The 26,430-nt window shown below is 40.5% G+C and overlaps 1 protein-coding gene across 1 annotated transcript in view; it reads right to left on the reverse strand.

Annotated features, from left to right (window-relative positions):
- Positions 1-24,963, reverse strand: part of ITGBL1 (integrin subunit beta like 1) — a 253,284-nt gene extending 228,321 nt beyond the window's left edge. Inside the window, exons 1-2 of the mRNA XM_075590762.1 lie at positions 24,697-24,963; positions 16,768-16,982 (exon numbers count right to left, since the gene is read on the reverse strand). Coding sequence (XP_075446877.1) covers positions 16,768-16,982; positions 24,697-24,788 — 307 coding nt within the window. The 5' untranslated portion in view covers positions 24,789-24,963. The remainder of the gene's footprint in view (positions 1-16,767; positions 16,983-24,696) is intronic.
- Between the last annotated feature and the right edge of the window lie 1,467 nt (positions 24,964-26,430).

The following is a 26,430-nucleotide window of genomic DNA, read 5'->3' on the forward strand; positions in this document are numbered from 1 at the left end:
CACATTCACCTACAGTATCCTCACATTTCTTAAGAGAAGTTCATAGTTTTAAATATGAACTATTACTCCACTAGAGTGGCTATGCCATATTGATTAGAAACTAATTGCATTTGTTATTGTATTTTGCATACTGTACATTTAAACTAGCTTGGTGTCAGAATTTCTTCTATTTGGCTTGTATTATGCTAAGCGCAGGCGCGCTAGCGTGCGCATGACATTGTGCGTGCACATGGCGCGCACGTTTTGTGTGTACAGGCAAAGCTAAGCCGCCTGTGCCAAGGAGGCGTTTTTAAAACATCTTCTTTCAGGATGTTACAGTGTTTCTCCAAAATTTAATTAATGTGCTGGGCGGCCTCATTAAACCTTGTAATAAAGGATGTCTCTCTAGTATGTGTATTTCTCTTAGTTTTTTTTCTCTAGGAGAGTATTCCTCTCAATTTTGGCTGTCCTCTCAAAAGATTCCTCTGCTAGTTTCTAATTATATTTCTTTTCTTTGAAGCAGGTTTTCACAATTTCGGAATCTGCAATGAAATCTTGATCTCTTGAGCAGTTCCTTCTAACTTTTTGAAACTGCCCAAAAGGGATATTTCTCATCCAATTTGGAGGATGACTGCTTGTTACTTCTCAAAATCTATTGCAATCCACTGATTTCTGAAAGAGTTTACTATGAATATTGTAATTATCATCTTTGAAGATTTCCACATCCAAAAAAGTGATGTGTGTTTAGCCATGTCTGGTTTTGGCTACCAGTCTGCCCTCCCTGACATGCAAGCCCTGGTAACAGTGCAGGCAGTTTCAGGACCAATCCAGGGATTTTCCCCACAGAAGCAGCTTCCCTGAGTGACAGGGGAGGAGGTGGGACAGGGTCTGTGTTCTGCCCAATCCTGGGCTCAGACTTTGTACCCTCTGAACTTAAGGAGCTGCACTTCCTAGATTTAGTTAGTGTCTCTACCCTGAGAGAGACAGGCACTCACACAGGTGTGTATCTACAGTAGCATTGGAACCAACTGTCCACTGTCAGGATCCGTGATCTGCAATGTGCTCGGCGCACTCGTCACTTACCCCAACTCATGATCGGGGCCCCCGCTCCTTCCGTCAGCCATGACGCTTCTGTTCCTTCTCCTGGGACCAGCCGCTATGCTAGGCGCGCACGCTAATCCCGTGCAGAGGTTAATACTACCATTTCCGGTCCCACCACCAGACTCCGCCCAAGTGGCAATGTCATCAGTGTGCAGTGTGCACAGTCAGCGCGTGCACTACCTGCGTCATCTCTCCGCCTCTGGGATCCTTCCCACACCTGTCTCCTGCACCGTATCCTCTTATCGCTCTCACTCTCTCTAACAAGTCTCCTACAGCCTGTTATCTCATTGGTCCCTGTGTCCTACATATGCTCAGCTGGCCCACTGGCAAATCGTTTTATTTTAATTAATTTTAGGTTAGCATTATCCTGTCCTGCTAGTACAGAATTAAATACGTGCCATGCAATATGACATGTGGAAACGTATTGCTCGTTATTGCTAAAACACATTACAATATACAGTATGTTACACCAATTTAGAATTAGAATATGCTTAAGAAAGACAGTTAGCAGATTTAGATATGTTACTTGAATAAATCTACGTCATAATTTGATCACTACAAACAATGCATAATATTACCTTGTTCTCTACAAAAATTTCTCTCACTTGCATAAAATTGTATTGAATTGTATTGTATGTCTTTATTTATATAGCACCAAAAGTGTACTCAGCACTTCACAAAGAATACAGTAGGGAGAATTATAATAATACAATAAGGGCAGCAAAATTAGACAATAGGAAATGAAATCCCTGCCCCAAAGAGCTTAGAATCTAAATGGTATGATGGGAGACTTACAGAGACAGCAGGTGAGGTAATAAGTGCTGTAGATGGCAGTGCTTGGTCAGAATGGGTGGTAAGAGTGACTGTGGGTGTGGGACAATAGCCATGAGTGCAGGCCATTAGGATGCTTGAATTGTGGGGCGAGTTTTAAGGTTAGTCAGTATTAAATCAGTGGGTTAACACCATTTAGGTGTGTAATATAGTACGCGCGCATGCGCTACCATGTGCTCGTGCTTCAATTATAATTGACTGTGTTAAACCTGACGTTCTATACTTCAGCCATGCGTGTGCACGGCAGTGAGCGTTGAGCCGGCAGATCGGAGGAAACATATGAAAACTGTCTTTTCGCGCTGCTGCCGTTGCACGTCACACTCATTAACCAATCACAGTGAGGCTGCAATTGCACGAGTCTCCCGTCTGCACAATGTAGACAAACAATAGCATAATTGGCAAAGACAAAATACCTCCATAGCTATAAATGGACTTTTGCTTTGATTAATCTGGTGCTGCAGTATATGTTGCTCTACTTCTTACCCCTGTTTTGCAGCCATGAGACTTTGATCCGGTACATAACCCCTCAACTCTGCCAGGATAGCAAACCGGTTGTGTTGTCACTTGCTGTTCTCATTTGTATATGTTTTAATATTTGACATACACATACTACTATTGAGAGGTTGGATCAGAATCTCTTTGAGGTAAGTTCACCCACAGTTTCCTTTCTTTGATCCAATTTTTGTATAATAATACCCCTGTGTCTCCTTTTCTATGTGAACCACAGAGTACATGCACTATATACAAATAAAATTGTGTTTATAATTTCATTTCCATCACACTTTACACACATTTTTCTTTGATATGGCCGCACCTACCCATTCGCGTCATAGCCACACCCAGCTGTCGCTCACAGCACAGAACATACACACAAAAAGTGTGATTCACGGGCACAAGCATTAGCACACGAGCGCGCACCAACTATAAAACAAGCCTAACAGGGGAAGAGATGGCAGGGAGGCATGGGGGAGACCAGGTATGTATGTCTGGGTTCAGGCTTAGGGGAGATCCTCAGCAGCAGGAAGGAGTAGATAGAGGGTGTGAATAGAGGATTTGTGTGAGGTTTTTTATTGAGGGGTAAAGAAGTTGTTGGGGGAGAGGTGTATACATAATGATGCAGTGGGGAGTGGGGAAGTTGGAGAGAACAGAGACATTCACAATGGAGTGAGGGAACAGTAAACAGAAAAAGCATTAGGGAGGGTATAGTGAGATGCAGAGGAGAGACTTCCCAGTTACAAAAGAAGGTGTAAAAGAAACCAATGAACAAAAGGAATATAGATTATTAGAGATTTTTCAGTTACCAACAAGGGCAGTTTCATTCATTGTCAAATCTAACCTTTATAATGATGAATGTATTAGGTAATTGAAGGGTTTGCATTTGTCTTGACTTTAGTGAATGAAAATTATGTAAATGCTAGAAGTGGGAAAAATTGATTTAATATTTTACATAAACTGGTGTTGATGTTTTCTAAATATTTTTTGAACTATAAACTCAGTTGATTATGATTTGTCTCAATGGAACCACTCAAAATGTATGGGGCTCTGATTACTAAGGCAATTTTGGATCAGTATAAGCTCAGACATCATAATTTTTGTGCTGTACCTCTAAGACTCATTTGCACTTCTTTGCATCAATATATGAAGGTATTTGGTCCAGTTGTTGCCCCATATATGTCATATCTAAATTTGTGGAGTCAAAAGGAGGCGTCACAGGTTGGTTACATGACAGAATATAATGAGATTATAAAATTGTGTGCCTCTGTGCATCCCTTTTTCTCCTTTCCAACTGTGTCAAAAAAAGTCAACCTTTTTCTTTTTGTCTGCACTAAATGTGAGAAACTAGAGCAACAAGGTTGTAACATGACACAGATTGGAGCTTAGAATGGTGCAGTGCGTCAAAAAAATATTTTTTTTTTGTGCATGATACATTGATCCCTTTGTTCTTTTCATACTTGTACCCTTATTAATATCCTCCAAGAGAAGAATTAAAGTATGTATGTTTTTGTTGTGCCGGTATCTCCTATGCATGTAAATGTATCTCCAATGCATGTAAATGTCCCACGTCACGTGACTGGGACATTTCAATGCATAGGAGATACCGGCACCCCATAACAGGGCCTGTATCTCAGGAATCAGGGGGTCCCCGAACCTGAAATCAATGCGGTTCTGCTCCGGAGACCCCCTGCTCATCTACACTAGTAAGAAAATTAAAATGTAAATATTTTTATTTCGGCCGAGATTTGCGCAGAGAGTGGAGTCTCTCTTTGTCTGCAGCAGAATCAACTCGCCGGGTGAGCCCTTTTTGGAGGGCAGGTCATCTTGGCGCCGGCTACCATTTGTTGAAATGTTGCTATCACTGGTATTCGGGGCTTTCTGCATACCGTGATAGCAACGCTTTCAAGAATGGACTTCACTGCATGAGGCCCTTAGTCTAAACAAAATGCTATTATTAAAATTAGAACACCCTCTTTGAAATTTGTAACTCCTTTTCTTCACATTTTTTAGCTCTTCCCTATACATTTCATATCACCTAGCTAAATTAGATTTATTTACATTAGAAAAGAGGCGTCTAAGAGGGGATATGATAACTATTTACAAATATATTAGGGGACAGTACAAGGAGCTTTCAAAAGAACTATTCATCCCAAGGGCAGTACAAAGGACTCAGGGTCATCCCTTAAGGTTGGAGGAAAGGAGATTTCACCAGCAACAAAGGAAAGGGTTCTTTACAGTAAGGGCAGTTAATTTGTGGAATTTATTACCCATGGAGATTGTGATGGCAGAAACAATAGATATCTAAAAAAAACTAAATAAACGTTGGACATCTTTTTAGAGAAAGGTATACAGGGATATACCAAGTAAGCAAACATGGGAAGGATAATGATCCAGGGATAAATCTGATTGGCATTATTTGGAGTCAGGAAGGAAATGTATTTCCCCCTTATGAGACAGCATTGGATGATGTGTCACTGGCGTTTTTCTGTTTGCCTTCCTCTGGATCAAAATACTGTAAATACAAATATAGGAGTCTAAATTTACCATAGGTTGAGCTTGATGGACATGTCTTTTTTCAACCTCATCCACTATATACTGTAACTATGTAACATACAAAAATCGTCTAATCCTTCAAAGTTTTTTCCCCCCACTGCCCCTCCATATATGCTCTAATCTCTTGCAATGTACCTGCGTGCCTCTTCTGCTCTTCTCAAGACTGCATTCCCTCTGTCTCAGCTGTCCCTCCATGATTAAACATTATTGAGAACCACCACTCTCGTTTTTATCCATGGAGAGAGGCCTTATTATATTGTATTAAAGTTCTAGCTTGAGGCATACATTAAAAGCTTCATAAGTGCACAGATATTTGACAATACAGAAAATTTGTAACAAAGGGATAAGAATCTATGCTGTAATCTAAACTCCCCCCGCCCCCAAGGAAATATATAGCAAAATATGGTAATAAGGGAATCCTGCCTGTTTAATACAGCTGTACTTTGCTGCCAAAGGCATATATTGCTCCTCACCATGGTACAATGTTTTGTTAAAACTTGAAATATTGCAGATAAATCAGAGCTGATTCAAATCTAGCTTTGTAACATCTGATGCCTGAGGCTCAATCAGAGCTTTGCTCTCCCATGTAAAGCTTATAAAGACCACTGTTTTGGCAACAACTACAGGATTAGTAATACAACATTTAAAAAAAGTAATTCAACAAAATGTGTAATACAACAAAGGGCAGTACACCACTACCTACTGAAAGAAATATTCAGCTTCAATGGCCAAAAAAAAACACTCAGTCAGACTTTCTTTATATTTTTTAAATATTTTTTTATTATAATAATATTCTACTAAAGTATTTAGATGGTAACGGACAACCATTTTTCTTTAAACCATTTTTCTTTAATTTGATCAAGATTAGACAATTTTTCAGTTCTTTATACCACGCGTAATGTGGGATGAGGTAATGCACTCATCCATCACTAGTATAAACAATGTAATTTAATGTCATATTACAGTATTCTAGTCTTGTTTCTGATGTTTTTGTTGAAAATGGATTTATTCGTTTTTGAGAAGGAAACATAAGATGAGGAAAAATTAGTTCTTCTGTTTGCGTACGGGAAAAAAATGGACTAATAGATTTTTTACAGAAATTACCCTTAGTTTTCACCTTTATTCACCTTTTCCGGCCTATTCTAAGAAGCACATTTATGTATGTACAACCCTATCCCCCCCCCACCCCCACCCCTGGGAGATCTGTAGGTTACTATGATGTGATGGTGCTGTGGTGCTCACTTGCTGGTTCTCAGGGTGACTGAGTCTCCGTTATGTGGAGAGTAGGACAACAGGACAGGTTTTCAGGGTGGTGCAGTGCCTCCATCCTGCAGGGCTCTATCAGGGGCAGGGATTCTTCCCCACAGGAACACATTAGAGTAACTGTAGCCCAGGTCAGTAACAGTACAACTTCTTTTATTGATGGTCCAGGTCATACAAATCCATCTCATGCGAGAGTGGAGCACTTCTCAGTTTAGATCTTCACAGAGCATACAGTACCCCTCGCAGCTTGCATCTCTTCAATGGTCAGAGTCAGGCTTACAGGACCATTTCCCTTGACTAGGCCTCCCAGGAGCTTGAGGCCCCTGGGCTAGTCTTTACCCTCCTACCCCTTGATGGGGCAAGGTAGAACCATGCTTACAGTACTCCCTAAGGAGCAGGCTACACTGGGAACCAGAACAGACTAAATTTGATAGGGAGCCATCTTTTGTACCAGGGGAGGGCCTCGCTGCTAAGCTCCAGTAACTGGGCAGCACTCCTCCAGTGAGCCGACTCCCCCCCCCCCCCCAGCACATGTTCCAACAGTTTCCAGACTAGCACCTGGAAACCACAACAAATTATCATCCCAGTGGGGAGACTCAAATGCTGGCCCATGTGAGAGGAATTTAACCCTAACACTGCCTGCTCCTTACCAGGACTTATAATGTTAGGGCCAGGAAATATATAGCCAGGGGCACTGGGCTACATGTGTGTTAGTTTTTTCTGTATTGATGTAGAATATAACATTTAGGGTGTGTGCATCACTGGTCAAATAGTCTTAATAAAGTAATGGTAGCGTGTTTGATTAAAAATAAATAAATAAAACACTTCTAAATTGGACATGCCTCTTTTTGGAAGAACATCTCTAAACTCATAGAAGAGGCCACAGAGTTTACTCCCTGGATTTTGTTGCTAGAAAGACAAATAGATGAAACTAATAAACTTTTAGACAAACTAATTACCCATTTTTTGTACTGCCACCAGTGCGAAACTTTGAAATATCTTCTTTTCCCCTGCCTTCCTATTAGTGATTAATAAAATGTGGTTTATTCAACATTTTGGCCAATCTCTCTGGAAATTCAGTACATAATGTAACCTTCATCTGATCTTCTGATCTCTAATTTGAGTCTAATTCCTACCCTTATGATGTAATCTCTAATGTACCCATAGGGGCCTATTCTGGGTTCCGCTCGTGTGATCAACATGCAGTCTATAAGAGCTGCACAGAGAGAGCTGCATCTCTCTGTACAGCTCTTACAGGCAATCGCACAGTTTTTATTTCAATTTTTTTTAACATATTACCAAAGCAACGGGTTGTAGTGGGACCATTGTCTATTTGTGACCTGTTGAGGGCATACTGTAGATGACGACAGTTACAATCAATGGATGAAATGGCTTTAGTTTTGTTTTATAGTAATGTGTTTTTTATAGTAATGTGGTTTATTATTATTTTATTTATTTCACTGTAATGATTATTTGAATGGGCAATGGTGCTACTAGCAGTCTTTGGCTAATAGCACTTTTACCCATTCCTGTGTGGTGTTTGTGGTAGAGAGGTGGGTGAAGTGGTACTTTCCCCAGGGTGGGTGGTTAGGCATAACAATAGGGTTGCAGAATGACTCAACAGCTTCATTACCTTACAGTTTACTACCGCTAAGGTAATGAAGGGGTTAACAACTCCCGCTATCCACCCAGTAAGCCTAAACAAGCACTACAGGCCAATTACCACATTCATAGTTGCCCTGGGGTGGGTGTTAAGGCTTTGCGGAAGAGTTGAACCCCTTCATTACCTTAGCAGTTGAAACCGCAAAGGTAAAAGAGGGGTTAATACTTTCCGGAAGGCCTAGCCATTCACCCTGGGTCAACAACAAGCTTCACCCACCCCCCTACTACCAACAAACCGGGCACTGATATTTAGCCCCTTCATTATCTTAGCGATTAGCCACAACGGTAATGAAGCTACCTGTAAATGTATTTTATTACATAGAACTGAAGTAGGGTAGCACCGGTGCTGATATTAATGCGAGTCAGCTCTGGAGACCCCCGGCTTCAATCTGATGTGGACAAAATAATTTTTTTCTACATCAGAGGCACATTGTGGATCCCATCTCGCCATCTTTCAGATGGCTAGATCAAAATCTGCGAGTGCATACCAAAGGTACCTAAATAGCTTGATTTGTCAAAAAATGCAGGATTGAGCATTCTTGGAACTATCACTCGGTTTCTCGAGTGGGAGCAGTTTTCAAGCAAGTTTGGCATGTTATCTGCGCTTTCTGAATAGCTACATATGCAAACTCGCTCGAAAAGTGCTCAAAACTTATCGGAGCTACTACCTAAAGAGGCCCTATAGTCTGGTTGGGCCAAAATAGATACATCTACACTGTACATCCAAATTATAGTCCTAAAACACAGCACAGTATTTCTGTCAGGAAATGATACCCAAATTTCCATATCATAACGTGTTGCATTCTCTTTATAATTCGTGTCAGCTATTTTTATATCTATACAAGTATGTCTGACATGGTTCCCCATTCCTATCCCTCTTTCTTTGTGATTCCCCACCCCCCTTTTAATTTCTAAATGTTTCCCCCAATTTCTTCCTCATGTACCTCACCTTTGTGAATATTTAAAAAAGAATGATTAGAAACATAAGTTCTAAATGCATTAAACATTGTGGCAATGCATCCAATTAGTCACACATGCACATATTCATCATCTCTTACACAGATCTTTGAAGTCAGAGACCTGCCTAATTACATTGATTCCATGTAAAAAGGTAAACTTCCACTTAACATATATTGGTGTTGCAATAGAAGCAAAAGTACTTGGCATACTGGTCAATATTCCACAATTGCAAAGATCTAGGCTGACATACAAAGCATTTATTAGAAATTTCCCAAAAGAGTCCTCGAAAAACATGTTCATTAATACAAATCGATTACAGCTTTAAAAACTCTACACTGCATTTAGTATACACACTTCAACAAGGCATGTTCTGTAAATGGCATTGCCAGGGTTATCTCCATTTATTGTCTATATCAGCAGTGCGCAAAGTGGGGGGCGCAACGCCCAGGGGGGGCGTGAGATTCACTGTAGGGGGTGCGGGGTTTACAGAGGCCCCGCGTGCTTCCAGAAGGCATTTAAATTAATGCCAGGGGAGCTGCAAGGCCTCTGTAAACTTCTCCTTACCTTGATTCAGACGGCTCCTGGTGATGCATCGCCATGGCAACGCAGTCAAATGACGTCGCGGGGTCATGTGACATCGCATTGCCATGGCAACGTGATGTAATGATGCTAGGACATCTGAGTCAAGGTAAGCAGGGGGGGGCGCAGGAAGAGGGGGACAGCCAGCAGGGGGGCGCGAGGAGAGGGGGACAGCCTGCAGGGGGGCACAGGGGGAAAAGATTGCGCTGCCCTGGTCTATATCACCTTCCCAGTAGCTTGGCTTCCTAATTGAGGGTTTCTTAGATCATTTGCATTTCTTCTTGGTCCCTTCTAACTGTTTATCCAATTTAAATGTAGCTTTTTTAACTGTATTATTTGTTTAGGTTAGTGCTGCTGTATATTATATACACACCTATACATTTTGCAGGCATAACAAGTCCCTGGCATAAGATGCTTACAACCTAATTACTGGGGCCAAATATACTCTGTGTTTACTATAAGGTTTAAGAAGCTTTGACTGTTTTTTTTGTGTGTTTGATGTCTTATTTATATCTTAATAAGACACACGACTTTGAGTGACATCTAGTGCTTTCTGTAATCAGCCTTCGTAATTTATGTCAACTTAATTTCGTTGTTGCCAAATTTCCAATGGTCCATGAAACTCAACTGTGACGGTAGGGGGTAGCCAGTCTTCATAATATAGGTGAAGCTCGACTGGTTACCCATGAAAACCGTGGGTCCACGGCAGTTAAATAGCACCATAAGCCAGGGACAAAGTAATGCATATCAAAAACCTGATCTGTTTGGTGTTTTACATGTTCCCCTTTCCAAATAAACATGAAACTTTGGAAGTGGGCGTTTTAGGTGGGATATTTCGTCAAAATGTGTTTATCTTGTTTGCAGGAGTTCGGGGGACAAAGTTACTGGTAGTCCCAAAATTCTAGCAACAGAAAAAAGTGACAGAGGTCACAGGAGTCTCCTATAACTTGCACTCAAGGTAAGGAAATTGGTACCAGACTTGTGTGAAAGATCAAGACATATGAAATATAAGTATAGATGAAACTAAGCCCTAAAAAGTGTCACGTTGAATACACAACTATGTAGCTAGTCCTAAAGCTCATATCATATTGAGATGTATCCTATGTAGGATAAAAGGTATCACTCAGTCTAAATAGACGAACGTATGTCCTGATCACATAACACACGTGTGGTAAATACTTAAAAAGATATAAGTATCCACAGTATGAACCAGATACAGTAGGTCCCAGGTGTAATAAATAACATACTCGGGGATACCAATATCCACTGAAAGACTAATGTCTAGAGTAAATCCACAAACAAATGTCACATAGCCAAAAAATATATAATGGTGACATCCACAAATAAAAAACAATAAACCTTTTAATATTTGAATAATTATGCCAAAAAACAAGTGATGTGCTGATAAAATAACAAAATACAAAATAAAGAGATGATGTGTATTAAAATACCCCTGTAAGGGAAGTGGGTGGGAGAGGGTAGCAACAAAAAGTAAGGGAACAAACAATGGGTGATAGTAATAATCACATCTGAATAGGTAAGTGAGATCCCTAATGTAGCTACCAGATCGCTAAATATCCCTGTTGGTGGAGTCAAAATAGAGCCCAATATGACAGATCAAATATGAGCAGTAAACGTTGTGTATATATGCAATATAGGTCACCAAATCTGGTATGTATAGCATAGGCTTCTACTGTAAGTAACCACAGTAAATAATTGCAAAGTATACAACCGTGCTTTTTGTTGCTCCTAGTGCTCGATTGGCTACAATAGTATCCAGCAGGGATAGCTCTGCTCCACGATTGATCCCGCTCACGGACGCCCACTAGTGACGTCACTAATTACTGTGGTTACTTAGAAGCCTATGCGATACATACCTGATTTGGTGACCTACAGTATATTGCCTATATATACAACGTTTACTGCTCATATTTGATCTGTCATATTGTGCTCTATTTTGACTCCACCAACAGGGATATTTAGCGATCTGGTAGCTACTGTACATTAGGGATCTCACTTACCTATTCAGATGTGATTATTACTATCACCCAGTGTTTGTTCCCTTACTTTTTGTTGCTACCCTCTCCCACCCACTCCCCTTACAGGGGTATTTTAATACACATCGTCTCTTTATTTTGTATTTTGTTATTTTATCAGCACATCACTTGTTTTTCAGCGTAATTATTCAAATATTAAAAGGTTTATTGTTTTATATTTGTGGATGTCACCATTATATATTTTTTGGCTATGTGACATTTGTTTGTGGATTTACTCTAGACATTAGTCTTTCAGTGGATATTGGTATCCCCGAGTACGTTATTTATTACACCTGGGACCTATCTGGTTCATACTGTGGATACTTATATCTTTTTAGGTACAGTATTTACCACACTTGTGTGTTATGTGATCAGGACATACGTTCGTCTATTTAGACTGAGTGATACCTGTTATCCTACATAGGATACATCTCAATATGATATGAGCTTTAGGACAAGCTAAATAGTTGTTTCTTCAACGTGACACTTTTTAGGGCTTAGTTTCATCTATACTTATATTTCATATGTCTTGATCTTTCACACGAGTCTGGTACCAATTTCCTTACCTTGAGTGCAAGTTATAGGAGACTCCTGTGACCTCTGTCACTTTTTTCTGTTGCTATATATTCATTTCTCCGTGCACCAGGTTTCTTCTTTGCTTCTTTTATTTTACCTGTTATTATGGTTTGAGCAGTGTCCCACTCTCTTTTTTTCAGTCCCAAAATTCTCACAGACTTGCAGGCATGATTTGCGGGTACGCAAGGTGAATTACACCAGGGCTATACAGTGTCCCCCAGAATCCTGGTTTTCGAGCCCACATATCACAGACCCATTTTCCACACATACAGTATATAAGGTTCCCCAAGAAGTATGTGTTTATTAAAAGTGTTTTAATGTGTTATACTGTATGTATTAATGTCTATACAGTCAGCCCGGGCATCTACATAGGTGCCGGGATGTCTGCATAGACATCGGAGTTCAAAGGAGAGAAGGGATGTCCAGAGGAGAGAAAAATGTTTGGTGAGCGGGAAAGGGTGAAATACCAGGTCCGGCGAATAAAGGGCACCCCACGGGGGCACCTTTTGGACTGGCAGACCTGGTAGAGCCTGCCCAGTGGGTGGTAATGGGATGGCTGGGGGAAGATGCTGCTGGTTAGCCCTTTTTCCATAGGCCGATTCATATTTCCTGCTCACCCAGCTTTTTGAGCCGGATTGGCACGCTCCCTCCTCTGACATCAGCAGCCAGATGATCCCCCATGCTGATTAGCTTGTGGGAGAAATTCCCATGCTCTGATTGGTCGCTGCTCTGACTTCCATGTTAGAGATAGCTCAGCGGAGTGTATGTAAGGAAAAGGCAGATCAGGGAACCAGACCATCTAGTGGCTTGAGTCGGTGATGCAAAGGCGTGCTTTTCAAAGTTGCTATGTTGCAAAAAGCAGAGCAACCGGCTTCATTTTTGGAGCTAGGAAAGTTTGCCTAGCTGAGGCTAAGTCAGACGCGAGGACCAAGTTCTCAAAATAGAACGTAGCGGTTGGGTTTTCTACCCGAAAAGAGTACCAGGAAGGTCCCGGTCAGAGTAAGCCTTCCGAAGTAGGCGCCCTGAACTTGTTTGAGTCTAGTTTTCACCCCCAGATTCCCAGTAAGTGTGTATTTCATCTGCATTTTGTATATTCATCGTGTGTACGCGGGTTTACCCGAATAAACTACATTTTATTCCACTACCTTGTTTTATCTAGTGAATGATCCCAGAAAGGTAACAGTGTTCAAAGTGCTGGTCTCCGTGACATCAACTATGTTATCTAACATTGTAGAATACTTCCATTTGTTAGCTCACCAAAGTCAAAAATAGCAAGAACACTTGTAAGGTAGTTGATGGATGTGTCATGACCACTTGTATTACTAATTCATAGTATAGCATTTTATTACCTTGCAAGGAAGTGAAGAGCACTCGGAAGAAAAGGAGGTCAAACCTGATATGTAAAATTGAGCCTCAAGATTCTCTTGTAATAATCATGAAGGGACATACTTTAAACTTGTGTTTCGAATTTCCTACCAACATAAAATTAAATATGAGGCAAGAGTGAACTAACCTGTACCATCTGTTTAGTTCACAATAAGAGGGTTATTCTATATACAGTACTCTGAAAAAAGCCATTCCTCTTCTGTTCAGAAGCTACTGTGGAGCACTGGACACAATCTTCTCTAGCAAATGAGACGCTATCACATTATGGGGCCCCTGGCGCCAGAGATGCCTCATATGCCAGACCTCATGATATTATAGCTATGTCATTGGGTCTGGCATATGAGGCATCTCTCCTTTTCTCTGTCTGTATAATTTCACTTGGTGACCTCTATAAGCCACCTTGGGTTATATGCAAGTGTTGCAATTTGGGACCAACACAAAGGGTTACATTATATTGTGTGCCCCCAAATTGCAACACTTGCATATAACCCAAGGTGGCTTATGAGGTCACCAAGTGAAATTATACCGACAGAGAAAAGGAGAGGATCCAAAACATAGCCATGGGATACAACTACAGATAGATTGAAGCACGCCAACAGCTTTCCCTGGGTGCAGGGCAAAGTCTTAACCTGTACCCCAGGTTGTTGACGAGGGTGCTGAAAAGTTGGGTTGGAGGGGGGACCAGCTGGGTTGTTGATCCCAGAATTTGCATTAAACATGGCATTTGCACCGGCTCTCCTCCACTGTCAGCGAGTTTTACTTAAAATTATGTTGAAAGAAGAAAACATTCTTACTAACATACATTTATAGCAGCTCAAACTTCACTTCCCAGGATATAAATTTGTAAGTCTATGTGAATATTGGTCTTCTAACTAATATTTCTTGGTGCAAAAAGTGAGCTTATGATTAGTGGCAATGGCCATTTACAAAAACCTTAGGGCAAATGCATCGCTTCTTATAATAATGTTGCTTGTTGGTATATGGTATAATTTTAGAGCAACTACCTATTTTAGTACTCTTTATGCAGGCATACTTCAAGTACAAATCGATTATATGTATCCATGAAAAACGATTGTGCAGTAGAATATGTGGAACTCTTTATTCTTAGCTTTAGACATGTGTACTTTGTATCCTTGGCTCCATTTCTGCTAAAGTGCTATTTTTCCTATTGAATTATGCCAAACCCTCGGTTGGAATGCATTCTAGTTAGCCCTTTCCTAACGGAATTCCTGTAACATTCAGTCTGATCTAATTGTGGTTTTTGGCTTTTAAAAATGACACGTCGGTGTGAAACTGCTTAGAAGTTTTCAGTACACATGCCCGGGGCTCCCTTCCCCCGCACCGCCTGAAAAAATTAGTTTTGGGAAAACATGAAATTCTTTCCATATACTTCAACCCAGCCTCTGGACCTGTTAAAATAACTATCCCTTCAAGCACTAATAACAACACCTTTTCAGACCTCTCTCTAGAAAGTGGAGGTCAAAAGTTTACCCCCTCTGTAAAGAAAATCAATTTAATGTGCTCATCTGCTTATAAAATTTTCTAACAGCAAACTCTCCAAAATTAACTCCCCAGTACCTGGATACCAACAAGGAATATTGCTGGAGAGTATATCATAAAAGCATGTACAGTAGGTAGATTGCTTCTTCAGGAATGATCAACAGTGCAATGCATATTCCCCCCATCTGCAGAAATGTACACTTTCAGATGTTTTCAACTGAAAAAAATGAATATTTAGCAATACATCCCTAACATTTGCCCCAACAAATTGAAATATGTAATGAAGCGTAAATCTGTAAACTTGTACTTATTTAGATAGTTTGGTGACATTTAGAAATATTTGTCTTTGTACAGCTGAAGTTGTGTGTGCGTACTCAAAACAAAGATGTATGGGGTGGATGGCCCCAATTGACCAGTGCTACAGAGCTTTACAAATAACCCACAATAATTGCAAAATAAATGTTTCTGACTGCGTTTTAAACCGGATCACTTGGTGTGGTAGTGCATGCTTGAGGCTATGTGCATTGAACCCCTAGATGGCACCAGGTATAGCAGAGATGTGCGGAGTTGTAAGTGGGGAGTGTTTAAACCCGCCCTTGACCTCTGCAGTCTCCCTGAACTGAATGAACTTGTATGCCTGGGGTGGCTCTCTTTAAGCAGCACTTGTACTCACATTTGATGTGAACGCCGGTCTGTGTGCTCCATGGCTGATAAGAAATGCAGAGAAAGTGTACCTGTTCCGGTTTGGGAGAGGTGATTCAGCGGGCACCACGAGGCAGGAAAAACATAGCAGATGCTGGACTGTGCTGTAAAGTGTTCCTTTATTGAAGCATAGTTAAAAAGAGGGGGGAAAGAGCATGCCCCTGCACCTCTAACGCGTTTCACCCAGACATGGGCTTTTTTTTTTTTTTTTTAAAAGCCCATGTCTGGGTGAAACGCGTTAGAGGTGCAGGGGCATGCTCTTTCCCCCCTCTTTTTAACTATGCTTCAATAAAGGAACACTTTACAGCACAGTCCAGCATCTGCTATGTTTTTCCTGCCTCGTGGTGCCCGCTGAATCACCTCTCCCAAACCGGAACAGGTACACTTTCTGTGCGTACTCAAAGCCTGGCATTTTAAAAGCATGCACTGTGTAAGTGAAAACAACGCTGTCCTTTTATATTTTGGGCAAATGTGATGTGTCAAGTTGTCACACATTTCTTAGTCACATTTAATGGATTTATAGGTGTATGATAAATACAGAAATATTATGCAGGCACCCAATAATTGATACAGATCATTGTAGTATGTCTAAAGTCTACCATTGACCCATCTGAACCCTCGCTTCCAAACAAAAAGCATACAAAAGTAAATGGTATAATAGTACAATGCATCCTGTGATTTCTTTTGCCTCCGTACACAAGCAGAACAGATTCGGAGATGTGATTTTTATGTTTGACATTTTTTAAATATACAAATGAAAAGTAAGTAAATTAAATGAATCTTGAAAAACAAAATAATTTAAAAAAATCAAGATGAAATAAAGAAACAGGAAAGATGTGCATTTAGTTTTCTAACATCACAGGCTGAGCATCTGAGTTCAATATCACTGGCCACATCTGTAGACTGTACATCCATAACTATTATACATCATTCTTTTTCTATAATCGTTATATTAAAACAGCAAGTCTATGAGCTTCATACTGTACATAAACATGATAATCATTACCTGACGGGTGAGGACATACTAAAACATTTGCGGATTTCAAAATAATGTGCATTACACAATGTAAACATTTGATATCTTCTGAGCTTCAGAGCTTAATTGAAAGACCCTATTAGGTTATGTGCTCTCCGGTGATTTTACCTGCACAAACTTGTTCATCGTAGGTGTGACATACCCAGTCATGGCATTCACACAATGGCCCGTAGTATTTGCCAGGTTCCTTTACTTCACACAAGCATACACCACAGTCACATTTGCCCCTGCCACTGCATATTGAACCGTCTGGAGCCCTGCAGCGTTTTTCTGATGCTACAGGGGTCAGTCTGCAGGTTGTGGAAGAGGATGAGGTTAAACCCCTGCAATGTACATAGAAAAAAAAGTCAGTCGCTAGCAGCACAGCAGTAACTGGTATCATTATTAGTATCATTATTTGTCAAAATAAAATATATATAGCCTACATTTTTGTAACTTTGCGAAAAGTCTCTTTTTTTGCCCATTTCTAATTCTGGGTAATGTCATGCTAATAAGCTCTCACAGAGAGTCACATTTTGCTTCTTTTCCACTTTAACGTGGATCGCTTACTCCAAGGTATAACACTAAATTCTTTAACAACAATTTATCACTCTAAATGTTTCTACAGTAAATAAATGTTTTAATCTTTTGACTAGTGCAAGGCCTTGCAATGTGTTAATCTCAGAGGTCTGCACAAATTTCAGCACAAGGAGGGTTAGAGATTCGTCCTATATATAAACATACATATCATTGTAATATTGCCCCTGTCTTCTCTTGTTAGATACAAAATAGACTGTACTGTACAGTATGTGCAGAATAATATTTAAGGCTCAATAAATATGTCAACATTGAGTATTTTCATTAGTAGTCTCCTCGAATGTTACCCAGATGTTGATTCAAAGTAACATATCACTACTAATATGATTCTTGTTTCTGCTTCTTTTGCTGCTATGAAGGCACCAGTTCACTTATAAATATGTATTGGAATAAATAAATGTATATTAGACTAAAGTAACCCACAAACTAGTGGAAGCAATATATACTGTGTGATAATGGGGTAAGGTAGATTTATGTACCTGGTATGTAACTAGAACTAGTTTCACAATGCAAGGCCAGCAACCACCCTTACATTAATGGGAGCCCAAGGTCAAAACAGCGGTCTGTGAGTAGGTTTACTTGCCAAACCATTCTTGGACTCTGGCTGTGCTTTTAAAGTTGTGTTGAACCGTATGTAGAGGAAAGCGTAATTCACATGGATTTATCAAAATTGCAAAATGTATTTATAGGATTAACATTTCAGTCCCTTACATGCACCTTTCTCTGTAACGTTGATCCTATAAAATACATTTAGCAATTATTGTTACATAAATGTGAGTGCTACATTCCTCTACATACTAAACTTTGATCTGATAACACAGCTGAGCATTCATGGCATTCATTTCCAAAATGTATTGTGCATGCCCTTTCCTTATAAACAACTATTGTTACCAATACCGCAGCCATAAGCAAATAGGGATCCCTGAGTAAAGACACTGACTGAGAACAATGACAATTTTGAAGCAGGAGAACCTGGTTCAATTCCTGGGGTCAGCTTCTTGTGACCTTGGGCAAGTCACTTTATCCTCCTGTGCCTTAGGCACCAAAAACATAGATTGTAAGCTCTCCTGGGCAACAACTGTGTCTTTAAAAATTCTATGTGCTGTGTACTGTGCTGTGTACTGTGCACTATACTGTAATTGTGAAGCATTCCCAATGGGAGAAAAGTGCTATATGAAATAAGGTTATTATTATTGTTATTCAAATATGATGCACTATGAGTGCTTATTTGCATTTTATTACCCAGAATCCATGTTTGCAGTGGAATCACCATATGCTGTGTGATTATGGGGTTAGGCAAGCTTGGGAGACCTGTTAGATGTGAATCTGTTCATTAGTATTCTTCATCATTACTGTACTTTGCACAGTGTACAGTTTTCGTCACTTTTTTACTTAACATAACCTTTTTGTATTCAGTATGCAAACATGTTAGTTTGTATTTTGTACAGTGAAAGGAAATTACATTTAGAGACGATGGAGCCAGGAAGAGACAAATGGAAAAACATAGATGGTAGTGCACTGCAGTTAGCAGCAGACAACAAAAGTATCTGTATTGACAGAATAAAATTACAGAGGGCTGAATAGGACAGTAAAGAAATGATTAGACCTGCTACTAAAAGTGACAGGTGGGAAGTTTGACCTGGACAGTACACCTGTCAAACGACAATACAGGCATTTAATGATCAGCACAGGAAAGATGGAAACCTCCTGTGGAGCAGAAGCACAAAAGAAAACAAACAATGTGAAAAATGCAGATAATAACAATAAAGAAAGGATACAAATAGATTTAAAGATATAAAAGAAACAATTTAAACGAGGGAGAGAAATAACATAAAAACTATTTACAGCTCTTGCATTGCTCTAGAAACATAGAACATGATGTCAGATCAGTCTGTCAATTCCCCCATCTGTTTTAAAATCTCAGCCTCTAACATAATTAATCTCAATTGGGAGGATAGCCCATGAATCCACCAGCATTTCTGTAAAGGGGTACTGTACTGCCTCACATTTACCTGAGCCTGTCATCCTTCTAATATGTAACGTACAACAATGGATGTTTAAAAAATACCTACACCGGCCATGTAGACAGACGTTCACAGAGGTACACAATTAGGAGGCTTTATAATGTGAAATTATAATAGGCTTTATTGTGCATGTTCCTTTTTATCAGGAAATTATCCAAACACAGGGGGGGGGGGGAACAAAGCTTCCATTCACTTGGGAGTATTTCTAGTGAAATCCTATGCAATTAGTTCACATCTCCATTAGTTAAGCATGTCTCGCAGCCCCAAAACATATAGCATGAAAATAAGCAGATATAAGCAGTCTCTTAAGAATAAAAGTCTTATCTGTTTCTTGGAGGGAAAATGTTCTCACTTCCTGGTTCATCTTCAGGTGTAGTAGTTTTCCCTGTGTCTTGAAATGAGCTCTGCTGTGCAGAGCTCAAGACCGGTCAGTTCCAAAGGTCAGCTCTCAGTCAGAGCTAAGGAGAGTCACTTCCTGTCTCAAAGGCAGGCTTTTTGTAAACAATCTAATCAGGCAGGTGGTGTTTAGTAATTAACTACCACACTGCTAGATTAAAGGCACATTACTGAACAGGGATAAGTCCCCTGTTACAGGCCACTATTAATTATTTTCCATGTCAGAAAAGCTTCAGACCCCCTTCAAATTTTCCTGTACTGCTTTCAATTTAACAGATTTTACAACTAAAGTATCAAATTAATTATTAATTGTAGCTTATCGTTCCACCTTTGAATAACTCTCATGTTGGTCCCCCAAAAGGTTTGACAATTAACAATAAATGTATTATTAACAAAAATGCAATTGAACGTGAATTATTCACTTGTGCAGTATCAATTTTTGCTGCTGGTTTTGTAGAAATCCATACACATCAGGTGAAAAAGTAACAGTATTATTGTAACTACAGCTTTTTCCAAAGAAGCAGCTAGATAGACAAATGTAGTAGAAGTAGCATTGTAAAGCAAGATTCCCAAACTAAAGTTCATTTCGTAATGATGCTGTCTTTGGAAAGCTATGTATCTGTTATTGTCAGGGACGCTGACAGGGGGGGAGAGCCAGGACAAGTGTCCTGGGCCCAATGACTGTGGCGGGCTCTCCCCACCTGTGGGCCACGCTCACTCTGTCCCACACCGCTTTCTCTCTGACATTGGCGTGCCGGAAGCAAGCTGGGCCTCAGCTTTCAGTGTGTACTGTCATGAGAAGGAGGCCTGGCGCACGCTGAAGTTATACGTTCGGCATGGGACAGAGCGAGGGAGGCCTACAGCTTGGGGAGAGTCAGGGCCCAATGGCAATTGCTTTGTTCGGCCGCCGGGCCCCCAGCAGCCACTGACCTGAGACCATCTCCAATGTAAGCCTGGTTTTATATATGTTTTGGGGGGGGTGTATTTTTACATGTATTTGGGGGTGAATATTTTTTATTTGTATTTGGGAGGGTGGGTATATATTTTTTATATGTACTTGATTGGATCGATGTATATTTTTTAAATGTAATCGGGGGTGGGTATATATTTTTTATATGTGTTGGGGGTGGGTGTATATTTTTTAAATGTATTTGGGGGGTGTGTGTATTTGTTTATATATATTTAGGTGGGTGGGTGTATTTTTTATATTTTCGGGGGGTAGGTGTATTTTTTATATGTATGGGGGCTGGGTGTATTTTTTTATGTATTGGGGGTATGGGTGTATTTTTTTTATATGTATTGGGGGTATGGGTGTATTTTTTATATGTACTGGGGGGGTGTATCTTTTGTATGGGGTGTGATTTTCTTGGTATGTATTTTGTAGGGGGGATTGTGTGAGGCAAGGGGGGATTGAGTGAGAGTGGGGTAATTGGCAGAGGGTGGGGGCAAATGAGAGGTGAGAGCGAGTGTAACAGAGGGTGATGAAAAGAGGTAGTAATAGTGAGACGTAGTGGAGAAAAATGCATGGGAAGAGGGGGAAATAGAGGTGGCAAGTGAGGTGTGAAATTGGGGGGGGGGGCAAGACTACTGACACAGAGGGGGAGCCCGGGAGGCCCGGACATAGCTCTAAACCTGGGCCACAGGGAAATCTGTCTGTGGCGTTAGATATTGTGTCCTTTTCTTATCCAGATTTTGCTCTTGTATATTTGAAGCGGGGATGTCTGCTCCAAACCCTGGACTAACAGATAAGCAAAACCCTTTATTGCTATGTACAGAGACTTTATATGTTCATTAATAATAGTACCTGTTTGAGGTGGTAATCGGCTTAGATGTCCATCCGGGTAGTAAGGGTTAAAGCTTTATGTGTAGTTAGTCTCCCAAGAGGAGTAGGAGTTTATTTTATGAATTCGTTTTGACTTAAAGGGACAGTGGGCCTGTTAGTATATTATTTATCCCTGTAAATAAGCCCCATATAGAGAAACATTACATTTCCTGCCTTAATCTGGGACTAAAAGATGCTACAACAGGGTGTGGGCATCACAATAAATAAATACATAAATATATATTTATATATATATATATATATATATATATATATATATATATATATATATATAACATTTTAAAAATCTTATTGTGGAAGTGCCGCAAAATATTTGCCTGTATATAGAGTCTAGACCTAAGACTTCATTTGAATTGAGCTCAGAGTTTTCCCTGGGGCAGAATAGCTTCACAGCATATTGGATAGGGGGTCTAAACATGGGAACCCAAAACACTTATCTGAACACTTTACCGGGATGCTCATCTGTGTCTGTGTGGCTACTGGGCAAACATCTGTTTCTATTTCTATTCTTGAGACAGCCAAGAGTCAATCTTTTGTATTCTAATCTAGCAATTGCATCACTCCAAATTCTCTCTCATTTGCAAGAGCAAAGGTTTTAGTTGTTCTACTTTGTATCTGTATAAATTGCGTTTGATTTTAATGTTTCAGCACAACCCACAATTTTATTGAACGTTTTATGATGTTGGATCGGAGACCCTAACACTTACATTTAAGCTCACCGGTGCAAGGATTTATTTCCCTGTTGTATGGTTTTGTTTGCTACACTTATTGTACACTATTTACCATTGTTGTACTGTCTCTTTTGTTAAGCATACAGATGCAGTCGCCTGTATTAGATCAATTGCCTGGGAAAATCTGTGGCTACTGTATCTCGCAGTAACTCGTGAGATGGTCCAAAGCAGGCTAAAATGGCCCATTGGATTAAGATAGTGGGGGTCCCTGCATTTGAATTGGACTCCCAGCCTAGTAGGATTCACACAGCATGCAATATACACACGGAGTTCTTAATTGATCAGGACAGTATATGTTTATTGGAAGCGCCTGAAAGTCACTTGTTTTCTGTATAAATTGTTGGTGCTATATAAAACTAAATAAAACAATAGTTGTGGTTGTGCCTGTTTAGAATTTGGCTCCCAGACAAAATATATTAAAATGAAAGAAGTATTTAAACAGGCACACAAGAATTTGCATGGCTGACTGATTTGACTATATTGCAGCTCCAATATTTGTGAGTGCACTTTTAAGCAATTTACTATTGACTTCCCTGCTTTGCATGGCTCCTGTTACTCTGGCACTCATGGACCTCATGGTGCATATTTGAGTAAGAGTTTTTCCCACTGGAACATGAGCACTGCTGCAGGGGCCCTCTGAGCAGTTGGCATTGTAATCTCTTTATCTCGCAACAATTCATCAGTGATCACAGGATAGTCAAATATGCAGCAGGCTTTGGAGGGGATTAAACACTAATTGCACAATTTGCTGCTTTTGTACACATACCTGCTCAGTCTTTCTATATCTACGGCACATTAAAGCAGCAATTCCCCCTCATAATTATTTTTTCTTACCTGTACCTGGGAGGTCCCTCAGCTCAAATCTTATCCATGGTGCCCCAAACCACCCAGTTCCCGAAAACTTTGTTTTTTGTGCAACTTTTTACGCACAAAAAGTACAAATATGGCTGCTGTGTCACAAATAGGAAGTCGCAATGTCCCCCGATCGCGTTGTAACTTTCTATTCATCATGGGAGAGAGCCATGACACCACGGCCATTTTGTGTCCACCAGGCAAGTATTGTTGCCTGGCTTACAACACAGTTTGTCGCTTGGAAACCGGGACTCCCTGTATGTCGGGGACTATGGATCAGCTCCACAGGACAGCCTGTTTCAGGTAACTTTAAAACAATTATCATGAGCAGCGTGGATTGCTGATATAACACCAGCATTCGCCATGTATAGTCTAAGAAGGTCCTCTCACCTGATTCACTTTTCTCAGACTGTTAATGATTAGAGCATAAAATCAAACATAATATTGCAGTTAACAGAGTACTTGATGAACTGCATGTAAGGGAAAAAAGCGATGAGCAGATGCAATAAATGTAACAACGATCCATCTTGTGTTCTGGCTAATATGTGCCCCCACATAAGAATAGGTGAGAGGTAGGGGCCAAGTGAGCCCGGTGTGAATTCTAGTGTTTGACCTTGGCAAGTTGCCTTACTTCCTGTGCTTTAAGCCCCAAGACTTAGATTGCGTGCTCTACAGAACAGGGATTTGTGCTTTCACATGCTGCAATATACTGTACATGCTAAGTAGAATGGTGTTATTACATACAGTACTTACTGTATGATCTTTCTTAAGGAGAACGAAAAGTAAATGTTAAAAAGTTCTCATTTTAATCAAGACAATTGGCCTTGGAGTACGAGCTAAAATCGAGCGGACAGGGGGGCTGGACGGGAAGGGGGGATGGATATACTTGTCCCCGTCCCTCTTCCTCGACTAACTTGAATGGATTTTCCTCTCCCCCTCCCTCCCCTTCCCTTCTCCCCCTCTATACCTACCTCCCATACCCTCCTTTCTCTTCTCTTTTCCCTATCCTTTTCTGTCTGCTCTAAGCTTTGAACAAGGAACCAAAAATTGGTGCAAGGCACATGAAACCGAGGGTTCAGGTGAAAAATAAACACAGACAGAATTTCAAACAACTCAACATACTTAGAATCTAAACACAGAAGAAACATGTTGGTTATCAGTTTGTGATGTGAACACTACTAAGAGTAATATGTCTCAAACCGCCGGTGGGGAATGAAATGTAAAAATGTGTACATCCTTGTAAACGCAATAAAAGATTGAAACAAAAAAAAAAGTTCTCGTTTTTTGGGGGGATACATGGGTTAAATAGATAGATTGTACTTGCCCTTAGTTAAAAGAGATTTATTTTTTATTTTCCTAGTGTGTGATCTCATGTTTGTTGCATATACAAATATATTGTATTAGAATTTCCTGTATACTATTGTCTCTCCTGTAAAGTGCTATATGTATACATACATTGGCGCAACACCAGTTAAAATATACATACACATAAATAGACCATCTACTCCTGACTGATTCCTCTATGTTTCGGTTCCTGCTATTACATCCAAACCACATTCTGAATAACCTCACGTTAGCAATTAGTATGCATAACAAAGTGTTAAACCTCACTTACCTCAGGGTTAGAGAGGGGCTTTGTGGCACAGCGGTGAGGAGGCTGAAGAGGGAAGAAGCCCACACGAAGTTGACCAAGGCTCCAGCATGCATACTTAGATCCAGCTAGAGGAGTTAGCCACAGACTACAAGCAGCACTTACAGTACTTCTTTCTGGAAGTGCAGCTTACACTGGTGCAGCAGTGTTCAAAGCTGGCCAAAACCGGCTCACAAACTATCCTCCTGCAAGTGCTTTTGATTAGCTGCCTGCGAGGATTTGGGCAGCACTCTAGGAGAATCTCTCCTAGTGCCAAATCCTAAAGTTTACAGTCTAGTCAGTCAAGTAATTGGAAACAGTTGTACGTCCAGATGTTTTATTTTGACATACAAAGTGCCCTGTTCATAGATTTTTTTTTTCTTCCCTGTACAGACAGCCTCATTCTTGAAATACCTGCACCAGGCGTGTTATAAAAGACTAATAGGGAAATGTATCAATGTAAGGAAACTGTGAAAATAACTTTGTTTTGATGCATTGCTCCATTTTTTTTCTACTTTCGTTAGCGTCAAATGTAAGAAAGTGTTTCTTATATTTGATATTAAGTAGACATTGCCTTGTTAGTCCAGTTGCAATAGTGCAGAGTAAATGAGTACTTTAGTATCAGGTGATACCTTTTTTACTTGGACTAACAATAAATATTATAATTGGTTTAAAAGGTATCACCTAATACTGAAGTACTCATTTACATTTGATACAAATTGTTAACCAGAAAAGTTTATTCCACCTCAGAGCTGGCGGATTTTTGGGACGCAAACACAAGCTAACAAAGTAACACACAGAAAAGCAGAGTTTGATACTTCTCATTAAACTCCGAGCTTCACCTGGTCACTATCTCCTCCCATTGACAACTCCTCAAATTGCAATGTGATGTACATGTAACGGGTATTCCCCCACCCAAACGCATATAGTGTGTATGTGAGGGGGAACCTATATGTTACCAGGTGTGGTGCGTATACCTGCAGGTTCACAGGAGGCCTGAGCCTCCGCTGATGTGAACCTGGGATGCTTCTCTGGAACGTTTCTTCGGTCAGCGCCTCCACCTATGTAGGATTCTAGGAGTGCAGAATGTTCCCTACACAGGACCCACAAATAGTAACCACATACACAGGAGTATAAGTATAACCGTTTACTATATGCAGAATCAAACATAACACAAAATACACATAGCAATAATAATAGTGACAGAGTCCTTCTATGACACTCACAGGCACAACTACCCACAGGCACACTATCTCACAGTGCCATAACCCCCACACCTTATTCCTTCCCCAACACTGTGTACCCAGAGTCCCACGAGTCCACTTAACAGACCCAGAACCTATAGGCGGGATCAGCGCCTGATGTTGGTGCACCGGTATGTTGGTGCACGATAAATACGATACCTGTCCCAGTGCTCCAGCACCTGAGGCTGCAGATTCTTCACCAAGGATCCGCCGCTCTGCGATCTCCTCTGTGACACCCTGCAACTCTGCCTGGCGGTGGGCGAGTCCCGCATGGAGTGATCCACCTTTGGAAAGTCTCTTATCTCTGCAGCCGCAGAGAATGATTCCTTGTACACTGACCCTTCTTATCAGAGCACACAGCACTGCAGCTGTGCCACTGACTGAACTGACTAAACTGACTACTAACAGGGCAAAGTCCCTACCTAAGGGGCCTTCCCTAAAGCAGTCACAAGCTGAAGGGGAGTGGGGTCTAGCT

This window comes from Ascaphus truei, chromosome 3, assembly GCF_040206685.1.
Source record: "Ascaphus truei isolate aAscTru1 chromosome 3, aAscTru1.hap1, whole genome shotgun sequence".
Classification (NCBI taxonomy): Eukaryota; Metazoa; Chordata; class Amphibia; order Anura; family Ascaphidae; genus Ascaphus; species Ascaphus truei.